The sequence below is a fragment of the Neurospora hispaniola genome (assembly GCF_033458365.1).
Source record: "Neurospora hispaniola strain FGSC 10403 chromosome Unknown B0T23scaffold_2, whole genome shotgun sequence".
NCBI classification, from domain to species: Eukaryota; Fungi; Ascomycota; class Sordariomycetes; order Sordariales; family Sordariaceae; genus Neurospora; species Neurospora hispaniola.
Window position 1 is genome coordinate 2,836,699 of NW_026944407.1, and position 22,606 is coordinate 2,859,304.

General features: G+C 52.0%; 8 protein-coding genes across 8 annotated transcripts; 5 read left to right on the forward strand and 3 right to left on the reverse strand.

Annotated features, from left to right (window-relative positions):
• Positions 1 to 352: 352 nt before the first annotated feature.
• B0T23DRAFT_312299 (uncharacterized protein) lies at positions 353 to 2,165 on the reverse strand (the record flags this gene model as incomplete). Its single annotated transcript, XM_062834679.1, has 2 exons — positions 353 to 2,011; positions 2,094 to 2,165. 2 exons carry the CDS (start codon positions 2,163 to 2,165, stop codon positions 353 to 355), a joined length of 1,731 nt encoding a protein of 576 aa, XP_062695669.1.
• Positions 2,166 to 3,504: 1,339 nt separating this feature from the next.
• On the forward strand, positions 3,505 to 4,659 carry B0T23DRAFT_309608 (Homocysteine S-methyltransferase; the record flags this gene model as incomplete). The annotated part of the gene is made up of 2 exons (XM_062834530.1): positions 3,505 to 4,422; positions 4,492 to 4,659. 2 exons carry the CDS (start codon positions 3,505 to 3,507, stop codon positions 4,657 to 4,659), a joined length of 1,086 nt encoding a protein of 361 aa, XP_062695670.1.
• A 70-nt stretch (positions 4,660 to 4,729) lies between these two features.
• Positions 4,730 to 6,006, reverse strand: B0T23DRAFT_82706 (uncharacterized protein). The gene has a single exon (XM_062841857.1). The coding sequence runs from the start codon at positions 5,717 to 5,719 to the stop codon at positions 4,799 to 4,801; it is 921 nt and encodes a 306-aa protein (XP_062695671.1). The 5' UTR covers positions 5,720 to 6,006; the 3' UTR covers positions 4,730 to 4,798.
• A 114-nt stretch (positions 6,007 to 6,120) lies between these two features.
• On the reverse strand, positions 6,121 to 7,807 carry B0T23DRAFT_82767 (uncharacterized protein). The gene is made up of 2 exons (XM_062841859.1): positions 7,580 to 7,807; positions 6,121 to 7,522 (listed from the first exon to the last, which is right to left on the reverse strand). The coding sequence occupies exon 2, from the start codon at positions 7,365 to 7,367 to the stop codon at positions 6,294 to 6,296; it is 1,074 nt and encodes a 357-aa protein (XP_062695672.1). The 5' UTR covers positions 7,368 to 7,522; positions 7,580 to 7,807; the 3' UTR covers positions 6,121 to 6,293.
• An 814-nt stretch (positions 7,808 to 8,621) lies between these two features.
• B0T23DRAFT_310991 (uncharacterized protein) lies at positions 8,622 to 11,968 on the forward strand (the record flags this gene model as incomplete). The annotated part of the gene is made up of 3 exons (XM_062834620.1): positions 8,622 to 9,668; positions 9,771 to 10,358; positions 10,436 to 11,968. 3 exons carry the CDS (start codon positions 8,622 to 8,624, stop codon positions 11,966 to 11,968), a joined length of 3,168 nt encoding a protein of 1,055 aa, XP_062695673.1.
• Positions 11,969 to 12,899: 931 nt separating this feature from the next.
• B0T23DRAFT_438211 (calcium/proton exchanger) lies at positions 12,900 to 15,654 on the forward strand (the record flags this gene model as incomplete). The annotated part of the gene is made up of 4 exons (XM_062840650.1): positions 12,900 to 12,903; positions 12,990 to 13,262; positions 13,494 to 13,665; positions 13,749 to 15,654. 4 exons carry the CDS (start codon positions 12,900 to 12,902, stop codon positions 15,313 to 15,315), a joined length of 2,016 nt encoding a protein of 671 aa, XP_062695674.1. The 3' UTR covers positions 15,316 to 15,654.
• A 151-nt stretch (positions 15,655 to 15,805) lies between these two features.
• B0T23DRAFT_82799 (WD40-repeat-containing domain protein) lies at positions 15,806 to 17,913 on the forward strand. Its single transcript, XM_062841860.1, has 4 exons — positions 15,806 to 16,289; positions 16,350 to 17,343; positions 17,409 to 17,534; positions 17,600 to 17,913. The coding sequence occupies exons 1-4, from the start codon at positions 15,940 to 15,942 to the stop codon at positions 17,681 to 17,683; spliced, it is 1,554 nt and encodes a 517-aa protein (XP_062695675.1). The 5' UTR covers positions 15,806 to 15,939; the 3' UTR covers positions 17,684 to 17,913.
• Positions 17,914 to 21,965: 4,052 nt separating this feature from the next.
• B0T23DRAFT_374255 (uncharacterized protein) lies at positions 21,966 to 22,471 on the forward strand. The gene is made up of 2 exons (XM_062836840.1): positions 21,966 to 22,205; positions 22,298 to 22,471. Exon 1 carries the CDS (start codon positions 22,021 to 22,023, stop codon positions 22,201 to 22,203), a length of 183 nt encoding a protein of 60 aa, XP_062695676.1. The 5' UTR covers positions 21,966 to 22,020; the 3' UTR covers positions 22,204 to 22,205; positions 22,298 to 22,471.
• Positions 22,472 to 22,606: the final 135 nt, after the last annotated feature.

Consider the following 22,606-nt stretch of genomic DNA (forward strand, 5'->3'; position numbering starts at 1 on the left):
ATGTCTGGATGCACTCGCGAATTCAATGACCTACCTATGTACTAGCCCACTAACTTTTGAGCGCCCGAACGTTCGCACTCCGTCAACATGTGATTCCCACCGGACCAGAATTAATTTCAGACAACTCAAAGACACTTGTCTTCGACTCTTCGTTCTTTCCTTCCCATACGCAAGTATGCTCAGAAGTGGGTCAACTACTCCTCAATGTAGAAGTACCTAGGTAGCCATCAACAAACCAACTCCCATATCCAGAGCTACTGGCTCCTTCCCCCTTCGCATATCAAGATCCCTGTAGTGCTTGTATACACCTTGCCTTGTTCTTCCCTTGCTCTTTTTCTTGCTCCTCTGCGCTTTAGTTGTGGTTCTCGATTTCTCCAGCGATGGTCGACTCTGCGAGCCCCTTAAAGTTATTGCCACCGCCCTCAGCCTTTTCGTCTTCATAGAACCCCTCAAACTTCAAGAAGGTAATCCTGCTTTCACCTCCACTCCATAGCGCAATCTCCAAATGGTTCTCTTTGTCCGCTCTAGGCTTAAGCTTGGCAATCAGTGCCTTCCGTTTCTTGAACTCTACCCATCCCAAGCAGTGATCGTCTTGATCGCTGCCCATAGATAGAAGAGTCAGTCGCTCCCCACTAACAACCGCTACCGTAACTGCGTCAGCACTACACTTAGTACCCCCCTTCTGAGTTGGATCGGTAGATGACAGGGCAATGTCGATAGAGTCGACGGGATACCCGTCTACACATCGCCAGACCGGTACCCAACAACCTTTGTCTGACTGGACGAACGATGAAGTAGATAGAGACCAGATATCACCATTCTTTGACCCCAGGATAAGGCGGTGTCCATCGGGTGCAATAGCCACAATGCGAGCGGGGACGGGATGCGCCACTGTACGGGTGACTTGCCCGTTTACTAGCAGGGTAAACCTTGTAAAGTTTCTATGGGAAACGACCGTTGCAAGGCCGTCATTGGTATAGCAAGCGTTGAGGATTCGTTCTTCTCGGGAGTCTGTCTTGGGTTGGTATGGGAGGGGGTCGGCAGGATTCGGGACAATAGAGAGATTGAGAGTTGTGAAGCTGCTTGGAGAGGCGGCAAGAAGCGTAGAGCCGGTAGGATGAAAGTTGAGGATTGTTTGCGGCTGCTGTAATTGCACAAACAGGGAATTGGACATTGGGAAGGTGATGAGTGGCTCAGAAACGGGGTAGGATAGGGATGGCCCGGTGTTTTTCCTCTTCGAAATGTCAAAGATCTTGATGGCATTGGAGTGTGCGTCATACACCGCCAATGTCTTCCCGCAAGACGAAAGAGCAGAAGCGCGATATTCAGCATGCCGGTCGTTCTCGTAGATCCAGCTGCTAATGAATCCGGCGAAACTTGAACGAATGGTAATGGTATAGGAGTCTATAACAATCAGTTTGTTCCCATCGGGGGTGTAATGCATTGTTGGCGGTAGAATCTTGTCGTGGTAGAATGTCGCTAGTGGAACTGACTTCAGTTCTTTGGCTTGCCAGCAGTTGGCTGGTTCAATCCACTGTACAATGACATCTCGCCTTGGATCGAGGGGGAGCGTTGGTCGCATGAAGGGATCTTGGTGCATGAATGTCATGATGAATCTTTTGCAAAGTTCCGAGACCATCGCTTGATCCAACTTCCTGGTTGGAAATGAAACTGTTCCGGCCTGGTAGTCGAACATCATCTGGAGATCTAGGCCAAAGGTTGGACTGCCGGTTAACATCTGAGCGGCGACCTCTCCTGCTGCCCAAACGTCAAATGCTTGTATTCCATTGAGACCTTCAAAGGTTGCAGGGTCTCTCGGTGTATAACCCCCTAGAATCTCTGGGGAGAGAAAGGAGAGATTTGCAAAGGCAACAGTGTTGATGAAAGTTCCGGGACTGCCATGACTGTTGGCAGACGTTGGGCAATGAAGCCTGCATCCCACAATTTTGACGCGCCATTCTCTGTTGTGTTGATCGGGGTTGTGTTCGGGAAGACGGTCGATAAACACGTGCTAGAGCGAAGACCGAGACGTTATTCTAGTGACCGCACCTGCACTGCCTCTACTCCAGGACGATTTCTCGGAATTCACTTACGCACAGTTGCAGATCGCCATGGGCAAGGCCTTCCTGATGTAAGAGCCCTAGGCCATTGCAGATTTGACGCATGATTGTTCTTGCTTCCTCTTCCCGTATGGATCCATGGGTTGCGATGAAAGACTGAAGATCTCCTAGGGGGCAATCCCCTGTCATTAGATGGAGGTCGGGAATACCATTGTCCTCTTGGTGGCCATCGGTTTGGAAAACTTGCAGGTACCGAAGAAAGTGGTATGCAAACTTCAAAGCAAGCCGAAATGAAGGTGGTTAGTAATGACCGGAACATAGAAAACTGTGAAAACAAACTTGGTCGGGTTTTATTGACCCACCTTGGGCTTTGTGATAGCAACGATGTGCTCTTTTGCAAAAACAAGAGCCTCTTGGCTTCTCGGTTTGAATTGTCTGACAATCCGAAGAGCTCCACGAGGAACTCCCTGCGCTACTAGGCATTTTTCTTGATACTCGACTTCAAAGGGGAGGGCACTTTGCAAGGGACTTGGCTCCCATAGCTCAATCTCACCAGATTGATATTCGTAGCACCTGCATTGAACATCGCGTAGAGAACCCAATCGTGGATAGTCTCCAGAGTGGTGAGTGGGATGCGGAGGCGTTCGAGATCCAGGAAGCGGCTCTGACATTGCGGGGGTTAGTACGAGTGCGCCAGGGTGTATGGATGAAGGTCAATGCCTTGATGGAATCCCTCACTTTTTATAGACTTGAGCAGAAGGTCCACCTGCGTCAATGCCAGAACTTTTCAACTTCATCTACAGAGCCAACATATGGTTGTGCGTCACGACTCTCGTACTTAGCACCTTGGAAGAGCTGGTGGTGAGTAATCACCTCCTTGATAAGACTGCAGAAGACAAGTCACGGTGAGATGTCCAGCTGCTACCATGGTGAAGAAGCTCCTCGGTCCTCGTGCGCCAGACGCCTCTGAAACCCCAGTGCTCGTCATTGAGAATGGTCGTAAACGACAAATGGCTAAGGTTCGATGATCAGAGGACGGAGCACAGCCCTTCAATCCTCTTGCGTTTGGCGTTTGTTCTGGGGTTGTCTGGGATTTCGATGCGACGCGCATTGGGAAATGGTTGAGGTTTGCTGTTGACAGCCGGTTTCGGCGTGGAAATCGGACAAGACCGCAGCACTTCATGTGCCCAGGCTTTACCGTTGCAACCTCAAAGCAGGGATTACAAAGCGCAGCGCCGTACTCGGGCCGATCCTTAACAATTTTCGTAGCGGGGCGGCGGCTTGAACGTCGTTTTTGGTAGCTCTTGCATTATTTGAGATTCACTTCGAAAATTCACCTGAGGCAATCGCAACTCACTCACTCCTTCTCCATTAAATATAGTAGCTTGAGCGCATTACCACAATCAACGCCCAACCGCGGCAAACACGCCAAAACTCTGCAGCAATGGCTACACCGATTCCAGTTCAGATCCTGGATGGAGGGATGGGAACGACTCTGGAAGACATGCACGACATCACCTTCTCATTTGAAACTCCGCTTTGGTCTTCACATCTCCTTGTTTCCGGCGAGGAGGACAAGCTATCGGATTGTCATGAGGCCTTCAAGCAGGCAGGAGCCAACATCATTTCCACCGCAACGTACCAAATATCCATCAATGGATTTGCTGCAACCAAGGCGCCGAAAAGCGGAATCCTCGACGTGGAGAGGGAGGGCATCGATAAGGAAGAGATTCCTCGCTTCCTGAGCCGTGCGGTTGTCCTTGCCGCAAATGCAGCGGGGACGGAGGGCAAAGTTGCCTTGTCGCTGGGTCCTTATGGCGCCACCATGATTCCATCGACCGAATACAGCGGCAGGTACGATCCTGAACACCAAGATGTGCAGGCCCTGGAAAAATGGCACAAGGAGCGTCTGGATTTGTTCAAGGATGTCGATCCCAAGCAAGTCAACTACATTGCCTTTGAAACGGTTCCTAGGCTCGACGAGATTGTTGCCATCAGAAATCTGCTTTCGGCCGACCACATCCCAACATGCCTCCGTGGACGCCCCGTATGGATTTCATCTCCTTACCCAAACGATAATGGAAAGCTTCCCGACGGCAGCACGGTAGAGGAGGTCGTCAAAGCTGTTCTCACGCATAGGGAAGGGCTGGAGACTCCCTGGGGTATTGGCATCAACTGCACAAAGGTGGAAAAGCTCGACTTCTTGGTCAAACAATACGAAGATGCGATCCAAACCTACATCAAGAACGGAGAGCAGATGGCCTGGCCAAGCTTGGTCCTCTATCCAGACGGGACAAACGGGGAGGTCTACAACACGGCCACCAAGACTTGGGAGTTGTCTCCAGGACACAAACAGCCAGAGGTACGCTGTGATCTACCATTGTTTACAGGTCCTTTGGTTCACGCACCAACACTCACTTCTTTCAAACAGGCCCCCTGGGAAACAGTCCTAGCCAATGTTGTCGAAGCCGCACGTCAAAGAGGCAAATGGAAGTCCATCGTTGTGGGAGGTTGCTGCAAGGCGTCCCCCGAACACATTCGAAGGCTACGAAGGACCCTACAAGATTACGGCCACATGTCAACCTCTCCAGCGGCGTAGCAGTATTTAGCACCGGCCATTCCCGTCAAGGAATCCTATTGTACACAACGAAGAAAAAGACTACCACGATGGCGAATGACACCTCAATGTTACCAGTACAAGACCGCATCGACATTTGACGGTTTCTCTTAGCCCATCATTATTGGCCACCCACCGCACTGCAGTCATCCCCAAAGAACATGCCCAAATCGTAGTTATAGGACCCAGCCCTCACATAGTCATCACGCATAATGATCCACGGACCGACAGGTGAGCTATTGGCGTTATTCCACAGGGCATACCTCCTCATCACACCGTCAGCCGAAGGGGCAGACACCTCACACTTCAACACCGACCCAGTCATGTACACCCCATCCGGATTCGAGCAGCGCAATGGATATTCTACCGGAGTATTCGTGAACCGAATAACGTGAAGGACTTGGCTTTCCCATGGTGGGAGCGCGTACACCTCATAGCCGGCCCATGTACCGCCGCTGATGCTCATCGTGCCAGTGGATATGTCGAGATCAAACAAGCCGAAATTGGAGCCGGTCGGCGCCTCAGTGATCAGGTTGGAGTTGGGGGAGAGCACACGAATGTGGTAGTCTTTATTGCTCACACCAGGGGTGATGGCTTTCAGGCAGAAGCCCGTGACTGTTGGAGCAGAGCTGGGAGCGGTCGAGGTCGTGCTCTCGACGGATGTTGTGGTAGGCTCCTCGGTGGTGGTGGGCGGCTCGCTCGTGGTGGGTGGCTCGCTCGTGGTGGGTGGCTCGCTCGTGGTGGATGGCTCGCTCGTGGTGGGTGGCTCACTCGTGGTGGGTGGATCACTCGTGGCAGGCTCCGTGGTAGAGGGCTCCACGGTCGACGCCTCAGTTGTTGTAGGCTCATCGGATGTAGTGGTCGTCGTGCTTTCAATGATACTGACAGTGCTGGAAGTCAAGTCGGCAGAGCTTGTTGGGCTGCTGACGACCGCTGATGGCAAGGCCGACGTTGCTAAAGACGACGTCGTGGTCCGTGGGCGGCATCGACTTGCCACAGTCATGGCCGCAAGGGCTGGCAAAAGCGCGAATGAGGCACGCATGGTCGATGATTCGAAGGGATTTGATCAGAGAATGGACGTGGAACAACGCGAAACGGGGAAAGAGAGCAGAGGTTTGACTTTGTGTGATTTCATGTTCACAACGCTTTGTCTTATATGGCACCCTATCGACGCTTTACACCACACGCTGGAGAAGCAATCACACAAAGTATCAGTCAACAGTCCAAATCTTAGCAGGCTTCTTCCTTCCATTGACCGAGAGGTAATTTAATGGTGGCTGGCTGAACTTTGGGGACTATCAGGGTCTAGACCCCATCCATCGAGCTACAGTCCAATAGTTTGTGGATCCCATTGAGAGGAACCAGAAAACCGGAACAACCATTGACAGCCCAACGGGGCGTCTTCAATCAAGTGCAATGACCGATAGTGGGTTAATCTTAAACGCTACTGCAGGTACCGTGAGCACTGATACAAAAAGAAACGAAACTGATGAGGTGAAAGGTGCCTAGAACAAGCTGGATTGGCCGAGTTGTTCGAGCCGAGGCATCGGATGACATCATTATCCATCCAAGGGCTATGCACTCCCCCCAGCTTCAACATGTTTTGAACTTTCCCTTCAGCACTGTCCAGTCGGAGCAAAACTCTCCGCCGCATCTTTGATGCTTTCCTTCAAGCCCGTCCATCCCACCTGTCCGACAGCACGCAACAACGAGAAGGGGATGTCCACAGGAATTGCCGTTTCATCAATTTGATTTGAACTCGGCAATTTCACCCAGTCCTTCTTTTCAGGATACAACTCCTTGAGAATGTCCAGAGTTTGGTTCCAACTGAACTGCTCCGCAGACCCATAAACCCTTGATCCAGTTAGTCCCGACACCAGCACGCCAAGATACAGCCGACCTGCGTCTCGAGCATCAATGGACGACTGCGGACCGAAAGTCGGCATTACATCGAGTGCTTCCTTCGGTTTCCCATTGTATAAAGCCCTAATCAGCCCGGCTGTGCTGGCTGCCTGATTGTCGGGATTAAGGATGGGCCCAGTGACGGTGGAAATGAGCATCGCGTTGAAAGTAAACGTCGGCTTCTCCCTCGCGACCCAGTCCCACAGCGCCTTCTCAACTTTAACTTTGATGGCCATGAACGGAGCGAGGCCCTTTTCCGCATCAGGGATGCCCGAGTCTTCAGCCAACGCCACCGCCTCGTGATTCCATGACTCCTTCGTCAGAGTCCTGCGGATCCCGACCTTGGGCGTATAAGCCGCCCAGGAAGAGCTGGTGTAAATGAACGCCTGGACGGTGTTGGAGTGCATCTTGGCGGCGTCGAGAAGACCGTAGAGACACTTGAGTTCTTCGTTGACGGCTTTTGGCACGTCTCTGTCGTCGAGCCAGGCGACCCCGGCTACGGTGATGACGGCGGAGACGCCGGCAACGTGAGCGTTCCAGATGCCGGGGGCGGTGATGTTGGGGACTTCAATGACTTCGATGCGGTTGACGCCGTAGCGGGTGGTGAAGAAGGGCTCGACCCAGGCGCATCGAGCTTTGTTACGCACGGTGCCTCGGACGCGGTAGCCGGCTGAGAGGAGCTGGTCGGCTATGTGGCTGGCGATTAGGCCGTTGACGCCGGTGACAAGTATGAGGGAGTCGAAAGGGATGAAGGGTTCTTGTGTGATTTTGAGGGGTGTGTTTGCCATGGTGCAATTAGTTCTGGTTGAGGTTGAGTGAGGGCTGGTTCCTTCGAAAATCGCAAAAGTACCGAGATCTTATAATAACAACAAAAGCAACATGGAAGATGGAAAAGACGATCACAACAACACCGAATCTGGCTGAATAGATGGACGTAATATATCTGAGTTCGAGGGGTAAGTTCATCTTCGACAGCATCAAAGACGTCTCAGCTACTTGCCTACCTCAACCATGCCCCTGCCATAGAAGGGAATATTCTGCTTTGAAATCAATAACACAACTAACGACTGACTTGCGCACACTCCATCAAGATTCACCGGTTCGGCGTTAGGGTAGCCAATGGGCTCTAGATAAGAACCCGATGTCTCATCGCGTTATCGTTTTCATGATGTTACGCTGCAGACGGAGGAATGCTGACCGTAGACCGAAGTGCGAGGGAGACTCAACCACCGGGTGCGCATGCAATCATAAGACGCTGCGAGATTGAAACATACCTCTAGGCCAATGGTCCAAACGTCATCGTTGACCAAGACCCTCGGAGACGATGTCTGCCCAGGAATTGGAGTTACGAGAGAAGATCGATATTGAGCTTGAGTTCCATGACTGAGCGGCCGCCCGATTCACTGTACGTCATGTTACGCTTTTGACACATGTCCTTGATGCCTAGAGGTAGAGATATCATCATACCTCTGGTGTCCAAGACTTGTCCCGTGAAAAGAGTTCGTCGGTCATGGAAAAAACCCACTGCCCGAAGCGATAACAAAAAAGAAAAGAAAAAAAACGAGAATGGGGATATGAACGAATGAACGGGGGAAAAGCCAGGAAAGAAGGTGGCCGTCCTTTATCTGATGATCAGATAACCACGCATCTCCACTTCCCACTCCTCTTTTAGGGATCAAGCACCCCTGTCGGCTCTGTTTATGTGGGGCGAACCGCCGAAGATGTTGACAAACGTCTCCATTCTCCCCACCTTGAAGACACCTCCGGCCGGCCAATATGCGTCATAACCGCCATGTCTGTCTCCTTGATGGGGCCATGGTATTTTCCCTGAAGACATTCATTTATAGACTGTTTACCTAAACATCTGCAAAACGCCTTGCTTTGACGACAAACGGACGCTGTCTTAGAGAATCAACTCGCCGACCCCAAGCCCTCTAACGCCCAACTGATTCCATTGACTCCAATCTTCGGGCTCAACGAGCCTTTCATTTTACTCGGCCACATAGGTACTTCTGAACCGACGGTAAACACATCTTTGTAACATGGCATCCCAACCCTCACCCCGTCGCCTCCGCATGGGCGTTGACGTCGGCGGCACCAACACCGACGGCGTCATCCTCGACCCATCCCTCGCTTCATCCTCTCCATCCAGAGGCATCCTAGCCCACATCAAGACCGCCACGACGCCCAACCCCAGTGCCGGCATCATGACCGCCATCACCTCAATGTTCACTCAACTCGAGGCCACCCACGCCGCCGACATCCGTCCCGAGGACGCCATTGCCAGCGTCACCATCGGCACCACGCACTTCGTCAACGCCGTCATCGAGCGGGACCCCTCCCGCCTTTCGCGGGTAGCCGTCCTCCGTCTTTCCGGTCCCTTTTCCAAGCACGTCCCGCCCTGTGTCGACTGGCCCGATGACATGCGCTCCTTAATACTGGGGTGTCACGCGCGCGTCAAGGGCGGGTTGGAGGTAGATGGGTCGTTGATCAGCGATATTGACGAGTCCGAGATCGTGGAGCAATGCAAAGAGATCCGCAAGCGCGGCGGGATCAGAGCGGTGGTGATTAACGGCGTGTTCAGTCCTATTGATACCGTCTACAAACAGGAAGAGAGGGCGGCGGAGATTGTCAGGCGCGAACTGGGCGGGCAAGGAGAAGTGGATGTGGTGTGCTCCAAGGAGGTGGCGAACTTGGGGTTTTTGGAACGAGAGAATGCGGCAGTTTTGAATGCGAGTATACTGAGGTTTGCAAGACGGACGATTAGGGAGTTTCGGCAGGCGGTGGGTCGGTTGGGGCTCAAGGGTGTGCCAGTGTTTATTACGCAAAATGATGGGACGATCTTGAAAGGAGAGAAGGCGGCGGAGTTGCCCATCAAGACGTTCTCGAGCGGGCCGACGAATAGTATGAGGGGTGCCGCGTTCCTCGTGCAGGGTCAGAAGAAGGATGGGAAGAAGGAGGGACATGAACAGGGAGAGGCGATGATGGTGGTGGATATTGGTGGGACTACGACTGATGTTGGGTTACTTTTGCCTAATGGGTTTCCGAGACAGCAGGCTGCTTATAGCGAGTTGGCGGGAGTAAGAATGGTATGTTGTTTTTGCCCACAATGGTCTCTGTGAACTGCTCCCTGTTCCAAGTGTTGGTGGCTGACTGATCCAATCCATGTGTGGACACTGCTGTGGACATAGAACTTCTCATGCCCTGACATCAAAAGCATCGGTCTCGGTGGCGGTTCCATTGTCCGAAAGGGCAAAAACGGCATCACCATTGGGCCAGACAGTGTGGGCTATAGGATCGACAAGGAAGCCCTGCTCTTTGGTGGAAGCACGCTTACCACCACTGATTGTACTGTGCTCACCAACCCGGACATCACCAGCATAGGCGACGCCAGTCTTGTCAAAGACGCACTGACCGAAGAAGAAACCCAGCAGTTCAAGGCCATCGTCAAGACCAAGATTGAAAAGATGATCGATAACATGAAGACGTCACCAGAGGACCTGCCAGCTATTCTTGTCGGCGGTGGTGCAGTCATTGCCCCAGATGAGCTCCAGGGTGCAAGCAGGGTGCTCAAGCCCCGATGGTCCGAGGTTGCGAATGCGATAGGAGCTGCCATTGCTCGTGTCAGTGCTGTTGTGGACACAATCAAGTCGACAGAGACCAAGACGGAGAAACAGTTCTTGGAGGAGATCAAGACGGACGCGATCGAGAGAACCATTGCGGCTGGTGCTTCTCCGGAATCTGTCGAGGTTGTTGAGGTTGAGATGTTGCCTTTGCAGGTAAGCTGGAACTTCCCTTGCATAAGTCATCCAAGTTCATACGAGCGACTAACAAGACACACACTTTCACTTGCTAGTATGTCGAGAACAAAACTCGTTTCGTCGTCCGCGCAGCTGGCGACTTTGACTTCACTCGATCATATATGTCAAGCGATGACGATGGGCAAGCCTCATCAGAGGAAGAGGCCTCGGGCGAAGACTTATCTGAGCCACAAACAGTCACAGACACCAACCCAAAAGCAGCAACACCATCCGAAGTCAATGTCCTCACCTACACCCCCAATGTCTTCAACCGCATCTGGCACATCTCCGAAACAGACCTTACCTTCATCTCCACCGGCTGCTACATCCTCGGCACTGGCGGCGGCGGCTCTCCCTACGCCTCCATGATTCTCCTCCGGCAGCTCCTCCGCTCCGGCGCCTCGGTACGGGTCGTCTCCCCTGCGGACGTGCCTGACTCGGCCGCCGTCGGCTGCGGCTGCGGCGCCGGCTCGCCGACGGTGAGCATCGAGAAGCTGCAAGGCGACGAGATGATGCAAGCGCAAACGGAGCTCTACAAAGCTTTGCCCTCCTCCGATCAAAATCAAAATAAAGCAACGCACATGATCGCCCTCGAAATCGGCGGCGGCAACGGACTCCAAGGTATGACGCTCGGCGCCAGCTCCAACATGGACATCCCCTGCGTCGACGGCGACTGGATGGGGCGCGCGTACCCGACCAAGTGGCAGACGACACCAGTAGTCTTTAACGAGCGGTCGCCCATCTGGAGCCCCATCGCCGTCGCGGACGGAAATGGGAACGTGCTTGTGATGCCCAAAGCGGCGTCGGATGCTGCCGTCGAGAACATCATTCGCGCGGCGCTAAGCCAGATGGGCAGCCAGGTGGGCGCCGCCGACCCGCCGGTTACGGGCGCGGAGATGAAGAGGTGGGTGGTGGAGAATACGGTGTCGCAGGCGTGGAGGCTGGGGAGGGCGGTGGCGAGGGCGAGGGCGATGAACCGGTTGGACGAGGTGGCAGAGACGATTGTGGAGGAGTGTGGTGGGGGGCAGAAGGGGGCGGCAAAGGTGTTGTTCAAGGGAAAGATTGTGGGTGTTAGGAGGACGCTGAGGATGGGACATGTTTATGGGGAGTGTATTATTGAGGGGACGGATGTCACGGATGATACTACAATAAATGATGGGAGAAGAACAGGGGGTCGACGTGGAGGTCAAGGTGTTGATGGGGAGGAGAAGGAGGATTTCACTGGCAAGAGGATCAAAATCCCGTTCAAGAACGAGAACATTGCTGCTATCCGTATACCCGCAGAGGATGGTTCTGACGACAAGAACAAGAAGTTGGAGAAGCAGGAGGATGTACTGGCGATTGTGCCGGATCTGATCTCGGTCATCGATGCTCAAAGCGGTGAGGCCGTGGGCACTCCGGAGTATCGGTATGGCTTGCTAGTCATTGTTATCGGAATCGCCGCTTCAGACAAGTGGACGGGGTCACAGAGAGGCATCGATCTTGGTGGTCCCAAAGCGTTTGGCTTTGACCATCTGAAGTACGAACCGTTGGGCAGGTTCGTGAAGCCGGTTAGTGTTATTGATGAGTTTGATAGGTCGATCGAGTAAGGGTATGAGTGATGCAGAGGTTGTCTATCCCTGCTCTATAGTGTACTTGCAAATCTCAGATCCCTACTTGGAAGTGGAGATATGCTAGGATAGTGCTGGATGTAGATCAGATGAAACAGATAGGGTCGACTGTCAGGTGCCTCTACGGATTCAAGCATTAAGGTTGTTTCAAAACAACGGTTGAGTGACTCGCAAGGAAACTACCTACCTTACTGATTGGTTTGATTTGACTTGCTATGTAGGTATGTGCCATTGACGAAGCGTACCTACCTATATTATAGACTGGATAGGTGACGACTAGATCGCGGAATCCGTGTGGTGCCTAATAACACTCCTTAACAACGTATTGTGTACACGACATACATTCACTTGTTGTTGTTTGCCTTTCTGTACTCAAGATCACAGCATGGTCTGTTAGTGACAGTTCCCCGATTTCTGATCCCTTTCGATGATGTGGCTTTTCGTCACAGATGGGTTTTGATGGTAAAATAAAGGACTTGCAGAAGAGATCTGGAGGCACCAACCGGCTATCGATGCAATCTTTGTCCCTTAGATGCAGTTGATCGTGCATAAGCGTGACACTTGAGGTTCATTTGATGTCGTGAACTGCTCCAAGTCAGATGCAATCTAATGCCGTGCGATGATGCTGCCATGGCAGAAAACATGCCATCAGAGAGTCTCTTGCGCAATCCTTTTTTTTTTTTTTTTTTTTTTTTTTTTTTTTTTTTTTTTTTTTTTTTTACCTCTACAGTATGTATATAGAAAAGAACTTCATCTCCTAACTCCAGATGTTCTGCTTCGATTCAGTCAGTCGTCAGCTCTTGGTATCTGGTCCGAACACTTGTTCATCCCGCCCCCTTTTTTCCCCCGCGCTTTCAAAGTAAAGTGAGCGGAAATCTAATCAACAACCGCGTACTACAGCCGTTCAGTCATGCGTGAGTTGCCATGAGGTTCTCACGTCCGCCTTTCACCGGCATCTAATTTCGAAAAGACCATTCACTGACATTTGTGTGGGTTCCAGACAGAATCCGGACCTGGGCTAGGACAAAAGCTCATGGCCCAACGCCTCTGGTTCGCACTAGGTCTGATACTGCGCCAATATTCAGAGCAAGTCAAAGCCGCCGTGGCACGATTTCGACAGCCGAGACTGGCCGCCATGGTTCAGTAGTTGCTGGGGAGCTACAAGCGAAGAAGCCCTCGGCACTGGCGCGCTTCTACAACTGCGCCAACGGGATTCTTTTCTCGCGCTTCTTGAACATAGGCCTGGTCTTTGTACCAGTAGCATTCGCCGTCCGTAAGTTCATCAGTTCCACTTTACACCCCCCTGGTTGTAGGGCACTGGGCGGTCTAGGATATCTCCAAGGCTAGAACGCCGTACACCAGTTGGCTCTTCTCAGGGCTAGGCTCCAAGGAGGTACCTCACCTAACCCTTCCGGATGAGCTGCACTTGTAGCAGTCCTTGATCGTTATGTGCTGCTTGCGTGAGATCCCTAGATTGCTGATTCCCTTGAGGTGGTCTTTGCAGACTTCACGTCCATGCCGGCTGGCGTGGTATTCGGCATAAACGCCGTGGCAATTATTCCTCTGGCCGGGCTCCTCAGCCACGCAACGGAAAGCGTAGCCAGTCGTTGTGGTGACACGGTTGCTGCCTTGATGAACGTCACCTTTGGAAACGCTGTCGAGCTAATCATTTTCATGTGAGTGAATTTTGATCCCCCACAGGATCTTACTGAGCCGATCAAAAGGGGCTTAAAGCTGACGAAGGGTGCGCATATCACAGCATTGCGCTTGTGAAGAATGAAATCCGGATCGTCCAGGCCTCTCTCGTTGGATCAATTTTGGTTGATCTCCTGTTGATCCTGGGAATGTGCTTCATTTGGGGCGGTTTGCGATTTCGCGAGCAGATCTACAACAGCACCGTAACCCAGATGAGCGCTTGTTTGCTCACGCTGAGTGTGCTGAGCTTGATGCTCCCAACCGCGTTCCACGCCACGTTCAAAAACGAGAAGGAGGCGGATACCAAGGTTCTACCGCTCAGCCGGGGAACCAGTGTCATCCTGCTCCTGATTTACCTCCTTTACCTCATCTTCCAGCTACAGTCGCACTCCTACTTGTACGCACCAACGCCAAGACACTTGATTGAACAAGCAGCGGCACCCGGCCCCGCAGCTCATTACTTCAGCTCTAGACGTAACTCGTCTTCATCTCCACCTAGGACTCCTGATGAGAACTCACTACAAGCGCCCCAAGCCATATCGAACGAAGAGGGTGGCACAGCTGGAACACAGGAGAACAGCAGGGGTACAACCATAACAGAGCACAACGCCGCTGAAAGGACGGAAGCTGTCACAGATGACACGCTACACCAGACGCAGGAACTAATCCTTGCTAACCAGCCTGATACTGACACGTTCGCTGTCGATGACGCAAGAGGCCCAGGCCAGCAGGGCGAAACAAAAGACGTTGAGCCGTCGCAAGGCCGAGACCAAAATTCTGGAACCAACGAACATCATGTCGGTCTTGGCCTGGCCCGTGATTTGGAGGCACAGTGGGACATGGCCTCTCGCGCTGCGCCGTTTCTACTCAGATCGCTCCGGCCCATTTCAATTGCTGTTGCCTCCATGCTGGAGAACTCCAACGAAGCGGAGCAACCGGAGCATGGTGCACAAGCACAGTCACTGCGGCGTGTCCAGTCTATGCCGACTGGGACACAGAGGGCTGCGATCAATCGACAGGCACCCGGCGAATTACCGGTAGTAGTCCCCATTGTGGTTGACAGCACACCGGCTTCGCCTCGCAACAGTGAAGAAAAGCCAGCGGCCCAGGAGACAACAGAGGTCGAAGCCATGCCACAGAAAGCCGCCGTGATCCTTCTTCTGGCCTCGACCGGCTTGGTCGCCGTTTGTGCCGAGTTCATGGTGGACTCCATCGATGCAATCGTCGCCCGGGATGCCAACGCAACTACAGGCATCTCCGAAGCCTTCATCGGTCTAGTGCTCATCCCAATTGTAGGCAATGCAGCTGAACACATCACATCTGTGAGCGTGGCACTCAAGAACAAGATGGACTTGGCACTGGGCGTGGCACTGGGCAGCAGTATCCAGATTGCGCTGTTTGTGACGCCGGTAGTGGTTATCTTGGGCTGGATCATGGATCGAGACATGTCTCTCTACTTTACCCTCTTCGAGACTGTCTGCATGTTCGTTAGTACCTTCATCGTGAATTTTCTCGTTAGAGATGGGAGGAGTAACTACCTCGAGGGAGCCCTTTTGGCATCTGCCTACCTCATTATCGCCGTGGCAGCGTTTTACTTGCCAAATCCAAGGTTGGCTAGCTCTGTTGGGTAAGGGTGAAGACAGGATATAGGATGGGAAGTCGGAGTGTGTAGGCTAGATTAGAATGACAGATGAACGGTTATGGTTGAGGCTCAGACCGAAGGAATAGCTTGTTTTGACCAAGAAGGTTTAGGCATTTGCCAACAGCCATATCAGTAAATGTCGTAGCAGAGGCTGCACCAGATGCAGTATCAAAGCCAGTACCAGAGCCAGTGCCAGCCGTGATTGTACCCGACTTGGGACCAGCAGCAGCCGCAATACTTTGCGAGTGGCATTTGGGAAGCATTGATGACGACAAGTGGGAGTTGAGTGTTGGGATGTTTGGAGATGGGATGAGGACATAGGATGATGATGGTTCAAGTGGGTGGAAGGTTTGGATGGAGACGCACTAACAGCGCTAAGTGATGTGGAGACATGGGGAAAGCAAGTGTGGGTCGGAGCTCCAGTGGAATTGGACATGCCAAGCCAGTTTTGCACGCCATCACCGCCAAAATTTTGGACTGTCCGCATTCTGCTGGGTCCAGCCTTTGCAGGGGCAGCAGTCCAGTGCAAACCCAGAAGGCCCCCAATCCATCAACACTTCCTGGAAGTCGGGCGAGTATCGCAACACACTTTCAGCAACATCGATCATCCAAAATGGCGACAGTACTACCACCCCCGTCGAAGCGCCAAAAGAGAGAGGAGATTGAGCGCACCACAACACAGCTCGATGTCGCCCCGATACTGGCGCCTGAGCTCGGCTCCTTCAAGGCCAACTTCGTCGACAGCGATGGCAACCAGATGACCGATGTGATTGAAATCAACTTTGCCGATGCCACCGAAAAGAACATCTCCGTCTTGCTCAACACCCTACTCGAGAGGGACCGCGAAGAGTTTACCCCATACCGATTCCGCATCCATATTCCCGGCAAGGATATCATTGTCGACCAGTACCCTTCCGACCTCCTCGGCCTTCTCAAGCAGCATGGTGTCGAGAACCCCTTCGAGTATGGAAGACCCGGACACAGGAAGCCCAGCACGTAACTGCTTCGCTAACCTCCGCATAGAACCACAATTACCCTTAGTGCTGAGCCCCAGGCTGTTTTCAGGGTACAAGCAGTTTCGCGCCTTGCCCATCGCATTCCCGGTCACGGCCAACCCATCCTCGCAGCCCAATTCTCGCCTATTTCATCCGGCCGCCTTGCTACCGGCAGCGGCGACAACACAGCTCGTATCTGGGATACAAATACAGGTACCCCGAAGCACACACTGAAAGGGCACACCGGCTGGGTCCTCGGCGTCAACTGGAGACCCGATGGAGAGCAACTAGCGACCTGCAGCATGGATGGCACAGTGAGGATATGGGATCCCGAGGCCGGCAAGCCCGTTGGTCAGCCTTTTAAGGGCCACGCCAAATGGGTGTTGATGACGGCGTGGCAGCCGTACCATTTGTGGAGAGATGGCACCCCTAGGATTGCCAGTGCTAGCAAGGATGGTACCTGTAGGATTTGGGTTGTCAACACAGGCCGTACCGAGCACGTCCTGAGCGGTCACAAGAGCTCCGTCGCCTGCGTGCGATGGGGCGGAACCGACCTCATCTACACTGGTTCGCACGATAAGGTTGTCCGGGTATTCGACGCCGTCAAGGGCACCTTGGTACACAGCTTGACATCTCACGCCCACTGGATCAACCATATTGCTTTGTCCAGCGACCACGCCCTGAGGACCGCCTACTTTGACCACACCAAGGACGTCCCTTTCACCGAGGAGGGCAAGAGGGAGAAGGCCAAGGAGCGTTTCGAGAGAGCGGCCAAGATCAATGGCAAGGTTGCTGAGCGCATCGTATCTGCCAGTGACGACTTTACCATGTACCTGTGGGATCCCACCAACAACGGTACCAAGCCCGTTGCTAGACTTTTGGGACACCAGAACAAGGTGAACCAGGTCCAATTCTCTCCCGATGGCACTTTGATCGCCTCGGTTGGCTGGGATAACAGCGTGAAGCTCTGGAATGCCAGGGATGGCAAGTTCCTCAAGAGCTTGAGGGGTCATGTTGCACCCGTGAGTTCCTTACCCACATTCATCTCTTACCACGAGGGCAAAGTTCTAACACGTTGATACTCTAGGTCTACCAATGCTCCTGGTCCGCCGATAGCAGGCTTCTGATAACAGCCAGCAAAGATACCACCCTCAAGGCATGGAATGTGCGCACTGGCACTCTCGCCATGGACCTTCCCGGACACGAAGACGAGGTATGTGAACCAAAACATCCCGACATCGGTGTTCCCACTGCTGGAAAATTCTAACTCGCTTCCAGGTATACGCTGTGGACTGGTCGCCGGATGGCAAGATGGTAGGATCAGGCGGAAAGGACAAGGCCGTGAGGACATGGAGAAACTAAAGAAGAGGGCAAGAACGAACCTTACCCTCCTACAGCCAGCAGTCGGAACCCGAGAGTCCCCGCTCTACTTAACTCGCGGAGGCCTCAGCGGGGTGATACTATGATTCCTGGCCTGCTTCCGTGGTGTTTGCAGCAGTTTGCAGTTCGCACGAACGAACCGGCCTGGGACACTACATGCCCAGGTATCCGCCAGAAACAACTTCCACGGCAATCTTCACGAGCCAAGTTTTCTTGACGTCAGCCTAGCTACTATTATCGGCTCACCAAAGAGGCCTGACCGAGTCAATACGCAACTCGGCTGCACACACCACCTCGATTTGCAGGGTGGTGATGTTGTGTGGCTGTTAAGTGCTTACCGACTGCGCCTCTGCCAAACTTCCAGAATCACTGGGCAGGAGCGAAAGAGGTGAAATGGAATGGGCCTGGCAAATCGGTAAAATCTCCCGCCGCCAGCTCAATGTTACCAAACCGCGCGATCACACCAGGACCTGACCAACAAGACGCTCAAGAGATTTGGAAAATGGAAAGCACCATAGATAGACAGAGACGTGGTCATGTTAGGCGATACCCGGGGGTATCCATTTGAGGTTGGATAGATGCGAGCATTTGATGGAATGGTTCTCATTGCGCGCATCATGCAGGGCGTTACATAGGTGCCACGATATAGACAAGGATAGTGATATGCATTCATGGCAACCTAGAGAGACGTTGATTAATCATGGCGTTTGGAGCTAGTGAAACAGCCGTTGATGTTCAGATTTCCGAATACCTAACTTTCGAAGACGGCATATGTTCAACTTTCCCGAAGCAATAGACCGGAGGTAGCAAGAACCACGCACACTGCGAGCCTTTTTTTTTTTTTTTTTTTTTTTTTTTTTTTTTTTTTTTTTTTTTTTTTTTTTTTTTTTCGAAGCATCCCTCGAAGGACGGAAGCTGCCACTGGTCCTATGGGTCCCGGTCTGTAGCAGGCAAGAGCAGGAGGCAGCCTTCCACTTCCCCGCCCCTCCGTGCCGCGTCGGGTCCAACGTCGCCCCCGCTTTTTCCAGGTATGTTTCCAGGCCTGGGAAACGTACGCTAGAAGACGGCAAGTCCAACGGTCATTGATTTCAATTTTCATCTGTTTCTTCTTCTCTTGTCACTTTTTCTTGTGTTGTTCACAAATGCCTCACAATTTCTTTGTGATTGAGTTTGTCCGTCACACCAATAAAGAAAGCATTCGGTTATGCCTCATGCTTTTCGCGATGACATCTTTGATTAGCAAACTTGGTGAGCTATTTCCTCTAAAGCGGCAAGTGAATGGTGGAAATATCAACCAATACGACGTTGAGATGGAAGAATTGGAAGCTTCCATCTCCAACAAGCCCTTGTGCTCCAGAAAGAAAACCAACCTTTTCCAATTTCTGGTTAAAAACCTTGTTCCCCAGCCTTCGTCAACAGCCAACCGCAACCTTCGAAATACAGTGGTATCTCGGGAGATATCGGGACACGCCTTGCCTCATTCATTCATGTCACACCCACTTGAAACGGCAAGCCATGGATTCCATGCGACTGAAACTCTGGGCATTGTTCTGGGCTTTTGGGCGACGTTCTTAAGTTCCCTTTTACACTACAAGTCAACTACATAGGGGTACCTAGACAGCTGCGCCTTCTATGGGTGGCTTGGTCAGTGGATACACCGACCGGTACAGAAAAGCCCAAATCTCCCCTCCCCCGCTTCTGCTGTCATCGATAGGAATTGCCCCTGATAGACGTTTATTTCTTGGTTGTCTGTCGATCGAAACACATCGCGAAACAATCCCCTTCCATCCTTTTTGCATATCACAACTTTCACTTGTATACGCTGAAGGCATCGTCAGCCTCATCTGACCAAAGTCCTCTCATCACCTCTCAACATTTATTGTCATAAAAAGTCGATTTTAAGTCCTCAACCACCTAGCTTACAGCCGGTCTGGCAAGCGCCGCCAGGCAGCTCCTTTTGCAGATCTGCCGATCCACGGAATGAAGCGAGACCGACCCGACTTTACCTCTAGTGTAAGGTACACTAGTTGTCTGGTATGGAGGTCTGTATAGGTGATCGTCAGTTCGGGCATCAGGTCTAGTCCGTCCAAGCCGCACGTTTTGAAAGCTGTCGATCCTACTGGACACCTTGGTGGTACCGCGTTGAAGATCTGGCCGGATAAGTTTTGACGAAAAGCTTCGCTCTGCCGGCCGCACGCGAAACTAATAACAATAGCAGCAATAACGGCGACAATAAGTGGAAGTCAACGACGGCAGAGCTAGGTACCTAGAGGTAGTGTGTATCATGGTCACCGCAAAAACCGCAAACGCCCTTCTTACTCGCCTCTCTGCCTCACCCCGTGATCGGAGTCCGGAGATTTCATGAAGGATTTTGAGCAATGCAATGCCGTGTTCGTGTAGCCCAGTCCTTTATACTGTCTTTTTTCCACTCTGTCAACCAAAGGAGTCTGCGGAACCCACTCTGGATACCTCTACGATCAAATCATCTCTTTTTCGGGACTTTTTCTTCGCCATGAGCTGTGTGTACCCATCTAGTAAACCATACTTTGAATGGGTTGCCAAACAACAGCCACACCGTTGTTTATAGATGATGATAGCATCGCACCGCGTTCACCAAAAACCCATCCCACCATCGCTTGTCAGGTCGGAAATTGGGAAGCATGCAATGCGCCTCTGACTTTGACCATCTCCATCAAACCGCCTGCCGGATCGACGGCGTCTTACAGCCGGCTGCTGGGCCGAGTTCCTATGTCTTTTGTCTCTACTTATTTGGATGGGCTGTGGTATTCGAGTGAAATACCCTATCATTCTAGGATTTCAGAGGCAATTTGATATCCGCGGTTCATGCAAAGAGCTTGGATACAACTACACTACATGGGCCAACGTTAGGTAGAGGTAGCTTCGTTCAGTTTCTTCCCTTCTAACACTCGAGACTTGGATGAGGGTCAGCGTCCATCTACACACGGGAGATACTTCCCCAGTGATCCTCTCCCCACGTGTGTCTGAGTCTGTAAATGTACAACTGTCGTCCTCCATTCCCATGTTCCCATGATTGCACTAGAGCTATTCTAGTTTAGGGCTCAGGGATTACCCGATCCCCAGTCTGTTACGCAATAAAAGAATACCTGTCGATGCTGCAAGATACCAGCCTTGCGGATATGTGTACACCCCATTTTCAAAGGCAAAAACAAGAGCGCTCAATCCCCCTACATCGCGAGTCAAGGCGTACAAAGGTTCTTGTGGGAAGCTTGACGCTATATTCCAGGCAAACAAGCCTACCGCATCGATGAGTTTCGGTTCCTCGTTCGGGAGGCAGCAGACATGGATGGGCTGAGAAAAACGATGGTGCTGGGAAGAACAAGGTGTTGATCCAGGCTGGTAGGTCAGTGGGGAACGGTTAGTGCGATACTTCTATCCTACAGAAAACCAGGATTTTTTGATGGCGTATGCGCAAGTCTTTTGTCAGGCTCTGTCATCTGCCACCGGTCTGCACTAACCGAGTATGATCATGTTTGCATAGGTATGCAATCTTCTCGCAGCGTTGATCTCGGCACTTATAACTTCACACTCGATGGACGTTTACAGACGAGGCTCCTGGGTCAAAGCACATCACGTTCACTGTTATATTAGTGCCGGCTGGAAAAGACGTCCAAGGTAGTAGGTATTGTTTGGCGAGCACATTTGATGGGTTCCTTCCTTCAGTTAGGTACTCCTTCCCTCGGCCACAGGCTGCGGACTCTGGAATTCAATCACGAGCATCTTTACGACCAACGTGTTGCTACACCGGTATGCGGTTTGGGTAAGGCCAAGACCTATTTGCTAACAGCTGTTTCCTTGAGCTCATCAGCTGCCGCAGACATGTGGCCTTTTGGAAGCTGCGTAATGAGACGTAGGATTACGTGATAGGATATCAGGAAAGAGGATGGTGGTTGTAAAGTGATGAGTGGTGTTGGTGAAACGAAGCAAGCCCCAGCTTGGCCTTGGCTGCTTACCACTTTACAGGTCCAGAAAAGATGGACACAACCGTCTCCAAGAAGAAGAAGGAGATAAGCAAGCACGTTTGACACCGGGCCTTTGCAATCTCGAGTCTCACTAAAGTTGAAAGACCAAATCGGGAGAATTGCACGGGAACGTCATGCTCGTGTCAAATGGGAGCTGCAGTCCGTTCTGCATCCTGAGGTCAGGTCAGACCGTCACATAAAAGGATAACGAGTAAGCTTGAAGCTTCTGGCAGATGGTAAGACCAAAGGATGGGAAGAATGGAATGAAGTTTCCCGTCCGTGTCGAGACTAGATGAAGTCGACAAAAAGACAACCACCATGTCACTTTGCTCCGGACCCCAAACCCTTGTCAAGTTGCGGCCCCTCACCTCGGCGCTCATCCACATTCCACGGCCAGTGCGCCCATCACGATTTCAACGTGATCCCTGTCATCAACAGGGGAAATTCAACCTGTTCCGTGGCGCAACTGCCAAAACGTGCTTCCTTCATGGCCCTCTTTAAGTCTTCATCACGATGACAGGGTCAGCAGAGGACAGAGTTGTAAAAACTCGAGAAGCAGGAGCGACTGGGACCAAGGCACACTAGTAGTACATACCTTCGGTACCTCTACGTAGTCATGATACATCGGTACGCCTCATATTGCAGATATTGGATGAAAGTGACAAGGCAGAAGGACCTGGTCAAGAAAAACAATCAGGCAAACAGGGCCTGAGACAATTCTGCTACCCAAACAAATTGCTCGGCCGTGACCCAGCCATTCGTACTAGTATAGAGGTAGGTAGAGAGGACTGAAAATTGCATGTTCAAAATCTTCTTCACTTGACAGAACATACCCACACCACTTTTTTTTTTTTTTTTTTTTTTTTTTCCTTCTTCCTATTGCAAGTGTTGTGTTGAGGTACCG

What these genes read in the sequence shown, in the direction of transcription:
- B0T23DRAFT_374255 (XM_062836840.1), top strand. Translation starts at nt 22,021, where the DNA reads ATGTCACTTTGCTCCGGACCCCAAACCCTTGTCAAGTTGCGGCCCCTC.
- B0T23DRAFT_82706 (XM_062841857.1), bottom strand. Translation starts at nt 5,719, where the DNA reads ATGCGTGCCTCATTCGCGCTTTTGCCAGCCCTTGCGGCCATGACTGTG.
- B0T23DRAFT_82767 (XM_062841859.1), bottom strand. Translation starts at nt 7,367, where the DNA reads ATGGCAAACACACCCCTCAAAATCACACAAGAACCCTTCATCCCTTTC.
- B0T23DRAFT_82799 (XM_062841860.1), top strand. Translation starts at nt 15,940, where the DNA reads ATGGCGACAGTACTACCACCCCCGTCGAAGCGCCAAAAGAGAGAGGAG. An exon ending in GGTGTCGAGAACCCCTTCGA is followed by an intron (nt 16,290 to 16,349) that starts GTATGGAAGACC and finishes ACCTCCGCATAG; the next exon opens with AACCACAATTACCCTTAGTG. An exon ending in TGAGGGGTCATGTTGCACCC is followed by an intron (nt 17,344 to 17,408) that starts GTGAGTTCCTTA and finishes TTGATACTCTAG; the next exon opens with GTCTACCAATGCTCCTGGTC.